Source organism: Dendropsophus ebraccatus, chromosome 3 (assembly GCF_027789765.1).
Source record: "Dendropsophus ebraccatus isolate aDenEbr1 chromosome 3, aDenEbr1.pat, whole genome shotgun sequence".
Taxonomy (NCBI): Eukaryota; Metazoa; Chordata; class Amphibia; order Anura; family Hylidae; genus Dendropsophus; species Dendropsophus ebraccatus.
The window spans coordinates 54,113,496-54,127,538 of record NC_091456.1 but is presented as its reverse complement, the minus strand read 5'-3'; the positions used below and the strand labels follow the sequence as shown (position 1 = coordinate 54,127,538).

Sequence of the window (14,043 nt, the reverse complement as noted above, 5' to 3'; positions counted from 1 at the left end):
AACACATGGTGATCTTAGATATGAGGCCATGGATCAATAAAGCTCTTGAATAATAGGTCTTGACCTGACATTGCCTCCAGAAGCTTTATATACTTTATATATTTGTATTCATATTGCATAAATGTGTACATAGTATAGCAAAATGTAACCCAACTGACTTACAAGACTTCTCTGTTTATGCTGAATGATTGCACTTATGATTATATTGTTCTACATGTGTTTATTATTAGATCTAAAATCAGGAAGAGTTTTATACCTGTTTTATTGCCTCGTTTTGCTTTTATCTTACTGTGTGTGAATATAGCCATAATGTTTCAAAGTTGTAAAATAACACAAAAAATACATAAATTACAGAACACATAAGCTACAGAATACATATAGCATGTCAGTTTTGTTGTGAAGTGTGTAAAAACTTAAAAACCCCAAAAGTTAGGTCAACTTATTTATGTATCAAATAAACAGGGTTTTTAACTTGCCACTTGATTAGACAGTAATTTTATTCTGGATATAACCTACTAACAAAGTATATGACTTTGCAAATATTTTATATTAGTGATCTTTTATCAACTTTATGCTGATCTTAGGTTATGGTATTTGCTGAATGAAAAGTGTTTATGAGAATCTAATTTCATGTTACGGTATTTCTTACAGCAATTCTCACCCAAAGCTTCATTCACACGTTACATGGCATCTTCTTAACACTGACATCATATTCCCTGTAGTCGCTTGTGGTTTCTATATTTTCTCATTTGCATTGCTGCATATAAAATCTTCCCATACCCAATAATTAGCTGATTCCGGCAGGACTGGATAATCTAATGTGTATGGGGATGTCACTGACTGACTGAGCTGCAGGAGGCCAGCGGTGGTCCGTAAGAGATATGTAAAGGCCCTATTCCATGGGCCGACTTGAGGAGCAAACGAGTGCTCTCAGCACTCGTTTGCTCCTCGTTCCCCACTCGCTGCCGCCGCTATTCCGTGCGGCAGCAGCGAGCGGGTGAGTCCGGGGAGGGTCGCGGGGAGCTGCCCGGGTGATCACTAGATCGTCCGGGCAGCCCATAGGATACAGCAGCGTCTGCTGCCGATGCTCCTATTCCATGGAGCGACAGCAGATCGATGCTATATCAGTCATTTGTTTTTCAACATGTTAAAAAACAAACAACTGCAATGATCAGCCGACATGAACAATGTCGGCTGATCATTGCCTTCTATTCCACGGGACGATTATCGTCCGTAACAGCAAATATCGGCCGAATGCGGCCGATAATCGTTCCATGGAATAGGGCCTTTAGTGCTGCGGGGGGCCCTGGACAGAAGCAAAACAGATCTGCGCTTGTATCCCTCAGGCTGCTGGCTCTGTGCAGGAGGATTTTGCCCGGAAACCACCTGGAAAGTATGGATACAGCAATAGCTGTATCCATATTTTCCAGGTGGTTTATACATATTTGGTATTGTAGTGTGCATAATTGTCCTATCTAGGAAAATATAACAATATTGTTCTCGCGCGGTGAAAAAACACAAAAGGAAGGCAAAAAAACACCAGGATTGCTATCTTGTTAATTAAATATTACAAGAGAAATTAATAAAAAGCAATCAAAAATTCCAATATGGTACCAATAAAAGCTTTTGATCATGGCACAAAAAATGAACCCCCAACCAGCTTTGTAGGTCTAGCATTATGGCTCCTAAAAGGCCAGGAGGATAGCATTGCTTCAGTGTGACCTGGACATCTGTGCATGAAGGGGTTACAGACTGCAAACACTGACCAAACTAATGTTAAAATGACACTTAAGCTAAGCTAGTATTGGTTCCTAGCCTCATTCCAAAAGATCATGACACACAAACACATAAAATACCTGGTGAGCTCTTCTTTAATCTTCAAAGGTTCATGAGGGTAGAATTTCACTCTAAAGCACATGGTGTATGGTGGATGAGCTGAAACGTTATAAAACAAAACAAAAAAAGCATGAGAACAGCGCAGGGCAAAGTTGCTTGATGAAAATGCAGGAGAAGTTTCTTTACAGTAAGTGAAATGGTTTTAAGGGTAGTCCAAGCCAGAGCAGTAAAGAAAAGCATGCTGGAAAAGCCTCAATGAGTTGGCAGAGAGCTTTAGGGACCAATATGTAATGTCACAAGCAGCTATGAAATGGCATCTATATTTATGCTAGAATTTCAGCGCCTCCTAAATGACGGCCACATTGTAAAAAAAACAAAACAACCACTTCAAAGTTATGATCCTACCCCAAATCTCAGTCTTACACAGTGGCAACTACTACTCAAGGTACATTGTACAACAAGCCATTCCTTGTGATGCCTCAGGTATACAAGATCTGTTTAACTCCTAACTTCAGTAAAAAGCTCAGCATATGTTTGCCACCAAAAACTCATGGTTCATGGTATTTTTGACGACATAAATGAATTAGTGCTGTCAGTTTGTAGATCACACAGCAGTGCATACTTACCTAGTATGCTGTGATCTGGCATCCTCTTCTCCGGCTCTCCCGTTGTATCTTCAGATAGCCGCCTCCTCGAGAATGATTGACAGCTAGACAAGGTGATGCCTGAACATACAGCAGCTAGACAGGAAAGCTGGAGGACAGGATGCCGAATCACAGTAGCAGCACACTAGGTAAGTATGTACTACTTGTGTGATCTAGAAACTGACAGCATGGATATATGTATATCCATGCTGTGAAGTTTCCTTTGCTGCACAAACGATACATGGATTGTTCGAGCAGTCTGGCTCGCTGATGGGTGTTTGCTTGTGGCCGCCGAAATGGTGTACATAAAGTGATATCTGGGCTTAACTTAGTTTTGCAGTTTGGCAAGAGAATAAGTACCTCTTTTAATAAAATAATATATATATATATATGTATACATATATACCTGTACACAATAAAATAAATTAAAATCAACCCTTTACTCTGCCCCTCTACCTTCCTATTCTTGTCATGCCACAGCAACTTATCATATATGATTAGTGCACAGCGCCAAGAACAGCGCACGCATGCTTTAATAAATATCAAGGTTGGTCAATTGACTTTGACTTTTGTTATTTTGGCCCACTGTGTATTTGAGTTTGACAACCCTGGTACAAATGTGTAGAGATGTGTACAGATGTACATACATTGTAAAATAAATAAATATATATATATTACATCAAATATACTCTCTCTCTCTCTCTCTCTCTCTCTATATATATATATATATATATATATATTTATATATATTTGTTAAATAAATGTATGTGCAAAAATAGTTCAACTACATTAATTTAGATGGGAATACCCTCTTAAGTACACAGTGGATGATTTAAAGACAGACAATGTCTAAGGTTGCAGGTGGAAGACTGTACTGAGTTAAGCACAGAGAACATGAAGCACATGGGAAATGTACACCAAACCCAGTTTTTTATATTTGCACTGTGTATTCTGTATATATAATATCTCAAAATACACAAAACTATGTTCTTACTATAGTCCCAAAATACTGTATAGAACTGATTCAGTGTTTAATGAAGTAATGTTCAGTGTTTCTAACATGATATCCCCTTTCTCATTATTTTTGCTTCCATTTGTCCCCGGATGCTGCTGCTAATATGTGCGGCTGGGAAAAGGCTCCAGGCAGAATCAGCCTCCTTTGCCCTCTCCGGCAGCGGACAGTATAGTCCCTTCCACCACCTCCGGCTGAAGGAGTCTTCTCAGCTGTACTGCTATCCTACTGCAGAGGCGAGGCTCCTCCAGTGACAAGCCAGGCAGAAAGCTACTTCTACTGGCTGCAAGTTATGAAGCCTGTGTGTCCACCAGCCCTCAGCTCATTAGGTGGACATGCACACTGCTATTCACCTTAACACCAGGTGGCACCATACTGTGTATATAAACAAAAGGACTTTTTATTTTTAACAGTATGTAAATAGAAAACAATGATTTTTTTTGTATCCTATGCAATGAATATGATGTTTAAAGCTCCCTGACTTTTAAAAAAGATTTTCAGCGCTGGTATAACCCTTAATTTGTATAAACGCCACCGTTTTTACATAATATTCATATCCCCACCACATATATAAAAGAACCAATATGACAGATCGAAATGTAATTCAGCATGCAATGTACTTTGGAGGCAACAGTACCGCTATTTTCAGCCATATACCTGTGGCTCCACAGTAACATGATATGCTTTGAGTGGGACACCACAGATGTGCACCACATAGGAAAAGATCTACAATTTGCAGTCAGCCATTAATGTCTAATTTTAGCAGAGCAGCTACTGGAATAGCAGGAGAACTGTCTTGGTAAACAGCAAGTTAGCGCTGTTCTCTGTGTTATATTTAAGTTAGGCACAAAGAGTCTTTCTTATAATCACAGTTTATCTCTTTTATGCTGTTTATGGGAGGGATAATTGCAGAGATGCTGTACATCACCTTAGGGGTGTTCTTCATGCCGCTTGTGACTCTGTTTGTGTTGAGGGTATATTTAGATCCTATTATCATGTGATTTATAATTTAAATGTGACTTTGATGTAAATCCATAGGTCTGTATTATGTCCTGGGTACATAAAGTACATAAAAATAGATTTACAGTATGCTAACCTTCATAATAGACACTCTTATTTTTTTAAGGGGGCTATATATGTGTATTTCTGCACCATGCAAAGAATCTCATAAACTGGTAAATTGAGGACTTGAGAAAGGTTTAACCTAGAAACGCGTTGTCCATATTAAACGTAGTTTTAAACTACCTACTGCTACTCCTATCATTTGCTCTGCATCAGTACTACTACAGCTTGCTGTACCAGCGCCTATACACCCGAATCCTTGCTACTTGTGGACCTCCACTGGTATTACCTGTTTCTTAAACTGGTAAATGGGTGTTATTAAGGGGAATCCATTTTTTGTACAGTGTGTCTTTACAGTAACTTTTCAGGATAATGTTTTGTGAACATGATAAGCAGGACTAATTCAGGCCATTCTGTCACTAGTATATGGCAATCCCCCCGCCTGTGGTCACCACCTTGCAAACTCCATCTCTGTGTCTGCAGACTAGCCTCTGTGCTGGTTCCTCCACACTACACTCTAAGGCTATGTTCACACTACGTAAAACAACAGCTGTTGTTTTCACCGGCTGGAATTTTGCGGTCAAAACAACGGCCGTAGAATTACGAGCATACGGGCTGGTCGTGAAACAACGTTTAATAGTGCCTCCTAGCATGTTTTTAATCGGGCTGAAACATATAATTTACGGTAATTGAAATACTGCGACTAGCCCAATAAACCACTCAGTAAATTTTTTACATTAAAATCAAGTTTAATTTGGCCGAAATAAATTTTACGCGTGCGGCCGCATTGAAATTCACGGCCGTAGTTGTAACATTACCGGACGCAAATAAATGACATGTTCATTTTTCACGGGTCCGTATGAACTACGGCCGTAGTCTTATTCTCTGTGTGCATTATACGACCGAAGTTCGTACGAATTGCTATATAGTATCTTCCTTAAAACAACGGCCGTAGTTTTGCGGTGAAAACTACGGCCGTTGTTTTACGTAGTGTGAACGTAGCCTAAAAATGGGATTCTGCAATCCTACCTCACTGTAGCAAACCTTCAGAAGTTCCAGAACTGATCTATCTGACCTGCCAAATACCCTGCATCCATCCCTGTATTCCCTTCCTGCTCACTCATCCGGCCTTAGCCCCTCCCCCTCCTTAGGGTTGTATGGGCAGTGTAAGCTGTTGACAGCTTTCTCTTAGTGATGAACAGATAAGAAGTGTGTGTATATTGGGGGGGGGGGGGGGGGGGAGACACATCCTTGTGCGTACAGAAGGAAGCTCTTTTGCCTAATCTTTTGCCTCTATTACAAAATTTGGAGGCCTGCAGCTCTACCTTTCCTGCACTGACAGGCCACCGCCACTCAGCCAATCACAGGCCGAGACAGGCCACCGGCCGCTCTGCCCGTCTACTTGCTCAGTAAATGAGCGCCAATCTAGCGCCGTGATTGGGCCGTGTAATAGGACCCTTACCATCTGCACCCTGCCTGCAAGAGCACGGACCTTTGCGGCACAGATCCTGGCCCCAACACATATCTCATATCTGCAACACGTATGGATGTGTGTACAGGGCCAAGGAAATGATTGGGTCAGCAGATTTAACAGATGTGTAAAAGGGGCCTATATGTGTGGTTGGTTGGGTATTTATTTGTATGTTGCACCTGTGAGCTGCTTAGAGCTTAAGTCTAGATCTGGCAAATGTGCAACAAAATCCATGAAATTAAAGGAGAAGTACGGCCAAAGTATAAAATCCAGTGCAGGCAGAGAGTGTAGGCAACATACTAAAGAATGTATTCTTGCCCATCCCTGTGCCGCTCACTGATCGCCGCCGGGCTCCAGTTTCTCCTGGGTTCCAGTGTCATCACAACCCTCTGGGAAAGTCCTGATCAGCCAGTCAGTGACTGCAGCAGTGTCTGCGGGCATTCCTGAGCCAGGACATGGCAGGATCGGGAGATCTATGAGGCTGGCGGGGGTCTGGGAGCAGTAAGACAGTACTGCAGGGGCACAGGGATGTGTAAGTATTGATTCTCTAAGTGATTATCAATTACTGATTATTATGTTCCTGCACCCACCTGCAGTGGAGTTATTAATTTGGCTGGACTTCTCCTTTAAATAAGGATTTTGACATGGATTTCATTGTGGTTTTTACAAATATTTTACCCTTTGAAATGCAAAGGGTGAGATCCGTACTACATTTGGATGGTTTTAAAACCCTACCTACATGTATTGTACTGTAAATCACAACAATTAAGTGGTCCAGAAGTGGCAAATCCACTGCAACTTTGCAGTATCTGAAAATAGCCCTATCCTTAAGTAGAATTGCAGCTACTTTGAACTAGTATGGCCTTTCCAGTAATATAAATACTGCCTACACCTTCCCTAAATTCTATAACTTTGTTAGTTGATATAGGGATAGCCCTTTAAAGGGGTTATCCAGCATTTAAATTTCTTTAGATATTGATGCTCTGTTGGTAAACATAATAAACATATGGGGGGAGAATTAAAGTAGAATTGACTCAGTTGCCCCAATCAACCAATTAGATTCCACCTTTCATGTCCAAAGAATCTGTGAGTAATTAAAAGTGGAATCTGATTGGTTGCTAGGGGCAACTGAGCCAGTTCTAGTTTACACCAGTTTGATAAATCTCCCCCATTATGCTTACCTCTCTGTCCTCCCCCGGTGTCCCGATGCAGGTTCTCCTGTGTCCCCCGCTGTCTGAAGCTCCACTACTTCAGTGATTAACTCATCTCGGGAGTGACAGCCCGCTTAGCCAATCACTGGCCTAGGAGATGTCCCTTCTCAGTCAGTGATTGGCTGAGTTGGCTGTCACTCCTGAGATAAGTTTGTTAGAAGTAGCTGGGCTGCAGTCAGCGGGGACACCAGAGGAGCCTGGAGAGGTAAGCATAATGTGTTTATTATGTTTACCAACAGGCCAGCAATATATATAAAATGTTAAACTTTAAGTAGAAAAAAACAGCTGATATAGATTTATTAATTAAGGCCAGTTTCTCACAGGGTAATACAGGGACATTTTGGATACATATTACCACAAGTGCCAGCCTGACTGTGGGTCTAATGACACAAACTGTCAGCTGTAAGTTCAGGTCATCAAACCCATGGTCAGACTGGGACTTAAGTCTATAACACGGATGCAAAAACGTGGGGACCCTTAGGTTGAATCCACATATGGCGGAAACATTCCACCATGGTTCTCACCACAAGTTAAATTCTCTTCCACACTTTGCAAAGTTTGCATGGTCAGAGATCGTTGGCAGCGCACAAGTCACACTTTCTCAATAACTGCCACACTAATGTCATTTTGGTGGAGAGCTTCTTTAAGATATGTGAATGGTAATTTAGAATTACTGTATATCTGCAAAACTCTGCAAAACATTCACACCCCACGTGTGGATGGTTTGGTTTACATCCTACTCATTCAATCCAGTACATTTGAAGGAAAATTAGCTCATTTGTCACACCAGATGGTCATTGCAAAGCTGCCCTTACACACCCTATAGCACATGGTAAATGCATATAAAGGAGGTCACCAGGATTTGATCACTTACATTTCATTTGCTTGGAAATAGGCTTACTGGGATCAAGCCAGTGCTGAAAAGAGAAAGCAGAAGACAGTGATGTAAATCTGATCCTACGAGAAGAGCATTCATACTCTGAAGACACGATTCTTGTAGAGGGACAGACATGGCCATAAGACGTAAGGGTGCTAATACTGTAAACAAGCGCTGGTCTGCTAGATCGACACTCCTTTATTGGGCCTATTACACGGCCCAATAATCGTTTAGCAAGGGCTGCACAGACATTGTTAGCGATGTCCATGCAGCCTTTGCCTAAACATTTTTTACAGTACCTATCAACGTTCCTGGTCTCCTCCTGCGCTCTGCATGCTTCCTCTCCAGTCCCGCGCACTGCAGCTTTAGAGCGGCCCATCAGAGCTGACAGGCCGCACAGCCAATTACTGGCCAAGACCACCGCTTGCAGTGATTGGCTGAGCGGCCTGTCAGCTGAAACAGGCCGCTCTGAAGCTGCAGCACGGGATTGGGGAGGAAACATGCAGAGTGCAGGAGAAAAAGTGGTTAATGTAAACCGTTTGTTTATTTATCAGCTGCCAGCCGCGCATCGCTATAGCATGTAGCGATGCACGGTTGGCGCCCAATGATTTTAGGTCTAAAGAAACGATCAGCCGATGATCGATTATCACTCCATGTTATAGGGCTATGGAATCATAATATATAGGTAGAAAACAATGAACAATGTTTGTCATGTGTATTTGCATGAGCAGCCACACTGTTTCACTATGTGATCAGTGGAAAAAGAAAAATGAGTGAAATAAAAGATACAGAAATAGAAGCCCATAAATATTTTGCCATAATCTAGGGCTTTGTATTTTTATGCACAGTGTGACAGTCATGCAGAGATTTTCCTCTCTGGAAGTGAATAGCTACTTGTTTGGTTCCTTTTACCAGTAACAATTTTCTTATTCCTAACTATTTCAGTGCATTCTTTCATTATTCTCCATGACTCTGAATATGCACTTTGGGGTATGGGTAACCATATCCTTACAAATAAGGAATTTCATGTGTTACTTTATGTTGGAGTCTTTCAGTAAATGTGACTAAATGTGACAAAGATATATTGCTTTGTTTTGTTTTTAATGAACAGATCGGCACTGGCGGGGGATGCCGGTGGTGTGCTCTTTTTTTTGCATGACGCCAGTATACTTGCAAGCCTGGGGGCAGGTCCGTCGGCTTCCAGCATGATGATCTCCCCTCCCCTCTGTGACGCAGCTCCATTGATTCTACAGAAGCCGACTAACAGAGGGGAAGGGGCTTCATCACATTGGGGGCCAGTGGGACTTCCCCCAGGGCTTCGAGGCAGGCTAGTGCTTTGGAATATACCGGCGCTGTGCAAAAAATAGGACCACACCACTGGCATCCCCTGCCAGTGCTGATCTGTTTATTTAAAAAAAAAAAAAAGCGATGTACCAAGAGGTATATTCGCTTTAATAAATCCCCACCCATATTTATTTTTAAGCTCAAGCTAAGCTCAGAGTCGAATGGACATTTTGTAAGCCTAAAGCAAATCTGTACCAGCCGATACCGACCCCCAAATGCCGGTACTATTTAGTACACTTCATCACTACATGTCAAGGGGTCAGCCTTTCTCCTGGGTCAAGTATTCTGCCGAAAAACAGCTTTTATTCCAGCAGTGCAGCAAGGTGGGGCTGAGCCTAGAGCATCCATGCGTCTCTCTCCCCACCTGATCCAGCCCAGGGACAAGCGAAGAGAGGTGGGGAAAGAGACGCAGTCCTAGGGCATGGATGCTCTAGGCCCCGCCTCATTGACTCCTGCTTTGCTGCCAGAATAAAACTTGTATTTCGTTAAAGTACTGGCCCCAGGAGAAAAGCTGACCCCTGGACCGGACATGGTGTATTGAAGTGTACAAAATGGGATCTGCGTTACCTGTAATCCTTTATATAAAGTCCTACTGCTACCCCAATCATTGCGACAAACAATTTCAGATTCCAGATGAACTTTCCTATTTCCAATTTCACAGGTGTAAAATCTGCCATTATTAAACAATGTAGATCTATGTCTTGGAGGGGTAACATCAGGCAGCTATTGATCATTGACATGCTTCTGCCCCCTCTTGCCTTAGAAGTTAGATAGGACCTTTTTTGATGTATTTCTGCCCTGAATTTAGAAATGCTTGTGCTAATGCAAATATTTTCAATGTGCGCAAAATGAGTCCAACTCTGAATATAGAAAAAATGAGAATATTTTAATACATTTCTCTAATGCAATTCCCATTATAGAAGTGGTTAATACCCACCTGCTACAAAACATAATTAAATCCATCACTCTGAAGTTATCTCTCTCCCTAGATATGCTGTACACAGAATAAAAAAGCTGTTTTGTCAGGATTACTATGGTTACATAAGAATAACCTAATGTGGATTGTCGATTGGGATATATAATCAGATCTGAATGCTTGCAAATCTGTATGAATATTTCTGCCCATGTTACTGGTGCTGCAGAAAATGACAGATAAGCAAATGTACTGCCCAGTGATGACATGGCCTCAATGGCTGCCCTTGTGTCTAGTGAAATAATAGCTGTGGTTGCCAGTCAGCCCTTCTAGAAACAACTCTGACTTCTAATGTTAAAAACCTTGGAAACTGTGATCAATAGTGATTAATAAGTTGTGATCCACGTCAGCATCTAACAGCATCTATGCATCATCACAGCATAGGAGTGATGAGCGTTCCTTACAGTAACTATCACCTCAGCATGAGAAAAGAATGATAAACAATTAGTTAATAATAAACAATTTACTAGATTGCTATTTATCTCACTACTGAATGAACCTTTCACTAATATAAAAGAGTCTTTACACTTTAGAAAGAGTTACTACACTGAAGGATTCGAGTCACATCACTAACAGTGAAGCTTACCCCTACACCTTAGGGTCCGTTTACACACACACAGATATCTGGCAGTTTTTTTAAGCCAAAGCCAGGAATGGATTTAAAAAGAGGAGAAATCTCAGTCTTTCCTTTATTACCTGTTCTCTGTTTAGATCATCTGTAAGATATCTGTGTGTAAAAGGACCCTTAAAGGGAACCTGTCACCCGGGACGCGGGCACAGAGCCCGCCCGACCCCCGGTGCAGCACCAGATACCCTTTCCTGCAAGTCCCACTCCTGTAACCGGTCCCAGGACAAAGATATCCCTATCGGAAGTGGTGTGCGCGCGCTGCAGGGATGAGTCCGATGCCCATAGAGAATGACAGCTCCGTTCATTCTCTATGGGCATCGGACTCATCTCTGCTGATTAGCATACAGCGCTCGCCCAGCTTCGGGTGCCGATATCTCCATCCCGGGACCGGTTCCAGGAGCGGGACTTGCAGGAAAAGGGTAAGTATCCGGGGCTGCCCTGGCGGGTCAGGCGGCTCTGAGCCCGCGTCCCGGGTGACAGGTTCCCTTAAAGGCCCTATTACGCGGGCCAATCAGGAGGTGCAAGTGAGTGCCAACCTGTCAGATCAGCGCTCACTTGCTCCTCGTTTCCCTCTTGCTGCTAGCGCTATTACACGCACCAACAGCAAGCGGGTAAGTGAGTCGGGCCGCAGGCGCTACACTGTTACACAGAACGATGGCTAGCAGACCGTCGTTATCATTGAAGTTTTTTCAACATCTTACATGTCGGCTGATTGTTACCTTTTAACACTAGCTATTACACCAAGCGATTATCGACCGCAACGGCTGATAAACGGCCAAATACGTCCGATGATTGCTTGGTGTAATAGGGCCTTTAGACAGCTGTGTTGATCCCGCTGTTGTTTCTAGCATCTTGCAAATCCAGTGCATGAATACAACCCCCCTATACAAACCACCACCATCAAAGGCTAGTCCATCTACACCAATGAAGTGCCAGCCTGTTCAGTCCAGGGTATTTTATTCAGCACTATGCAATGACATAGCAGAGAGCAGTAGGTTCTGTCCACTGATGTAAGGGAAAGGAAGTCCAGCAGTACAGTACAGATATGCTATATCTGTACTGTACCGCTGGTGAAGCTATAAGTGCAGTATACCATAAAGTAAGGTACATAAATGTCAGCAAATGCATATATGGACCAGCAATTAATAAATATGTCCTCTCTATATAATGAGAAGAGTGGCCAGTCTCAAGGACTGAAAGCAAAGGTTTACAAGCTAGTGTTTTTTTCTATAATATATAAAAGTATGTAAAGCGTGCAGGGCTTTGTTTCTTCCTGCTACATTTTGCTTTCCCATGAAACATTGGCTAAAAATTTCCATTTCTGTAAATAATGTCAAGATAAAGGAAAATACATACTCTTTGCTTTTCTGGGTCAACAAATCGGATTCCAAAGTAGTCCTTCTCCAACAAACTGTAGTGGTTGCAGATGTGGTCAAAGAGAAACTGGCCTTTGGTCTCTTTCTAGAAGGCAAAAAAATGGTTTTTATTAGATATAAGAATTATAGCTACTACTATATTACATTTATTGGGGATTTCCAGCGCTTTAAAATTGATGGTCTATCCTCAGAATATCTGTCAAAGATCAGCTGTGGGAAGCGGCCTCTCACTGTTTACATGTCTTTATACATCACAGCTTCATAGTTTTAGCAGTGGCTGTACCTGGTATTAAAGCTCCGTCCAGCTCACTCAAAGGAGACAAAGCTGTGGTGAATTATTATACCAGACACAACCGCTACCAAAAGTACTGGTCCGAGGGAATGTCAACACAACAACAGGACCCTCACCGATCTAATACTGATCATCTAACAATAAAGAGTTGACATCAAGGAACCAGATAACACTATAACAATGCAGTTTTAATACTAAGTACATCCATGGAATACCTGATATAAACAAATCTACACCTTCCCAATATTATATATATATTTCTATTATTGTAACATATTCTATGCCACTGTCCAATATGGTACACATGTTTTTATATCCACTGGCACCAGCAACTTATATATTTTTAAATTGCTTCTATTAAAAAAAACAACCTCCAGTATTCCAGTACTTATCAGTTGCTGTATATTCTGCAGGAAGTGGTTTATTCTTTCCCGTCTGACACAGTGCTCTCTGCTGACACTTCTGTCTGTGTCAGGAACTGTCCAGAGCAAGATATGGGCCAAATTAGTGACTCCCAATGGCAAGAAATAGTGGAGCTGACTCCCACTCTGTCATTATGTGAAGCTCAAAGACTACCGCAATTATTCTTGCTCCATCGGGTTTACAAAACCCCACATGTCATGTTCAAAATGGGTTACAGACAAACATCTAACTGCCCCAGATGTGACATGGAAGAAGCTCATATCTTACATATGTTTTAGGGCTGCCAAATGTTAAATGACTATTGGAAGGGAGTACAAGATATTATAAAGAGAGTATATAATCTAACGTTACCCTTGCTGCCTTTTTACTATATCCTTGGACTGCTCGAGGCGCTACAATGGGATGATCACACTGTTCTGGGTATTCAGAGAATACTGTTCCAAGCAAGAAAAACGGTGGCCTCAAGATGGGTCGACTCTGAACCCCCGGTCATAACTGATTTTATAAACAGAATGAATATGAATATTAGATTGGAAAAGGGAATCTATGCTAAGAGAAAGTGCTCCCGTAAATTTGAGCAAATCTGGGGTCGATGGTTAGACGCCCCAGGGATACCCAGCCAGATTCTCCTGCGTATGTGAAGAAACCCCTTCCAACAATTTCTCAACGCAATGGGTAGATAACGCTAGATAGCTTAGTTAAAGATGAGTAGCTCTATTATCCATGGCTCCAAGTGTATTTGGTTCATGCTCTTCCGTTCTTGAGGATAACGGGTTGATAGCCTCAGCGACCTCGTAGGTTCCCTGAGGTGCAATGCGGATTGTTTGGCTCCTGTTGAGCCAAAAGGGTTTTTTTTTTTCTTTTTTGTTTATTATAAAAGAAGGTTATTTCTGT

General features: G+C 42.0%; 1 protein-coding gene across 2 annotated transcripts in view; it reads right to left on the bottom strand.

Moving 5' to 3' along the window:
* FRMD3 (FERM domain containing 3) overlaps positions 1–14,043 on the bottom strand; it is a 115,182-nt gene that overhangs the window by 47,550 nt on the left and 53,589 nt on the right. For both annotated transcript variants that reach the window (XM_069961789.1, XM_069961791.1), the window contains exons 2-4: positions 12,415–12,519; positions 8,111–8,153; positions 1,857–1,935 (exon numbers count right to left, since the gene is read on the bottom strand). In XM_069961789.1, the coding sequence (XP_069817890.1) occupies positions 1,857–1,935; positions 8,111–8,153; positions 12,415–12,519 (227 nt within the window). The remainder of the gene's footprint in view (positions 1–1,856; positions 1,936–8,110; positions 8,154–12,414; positions 12,520–14,043) is intronic.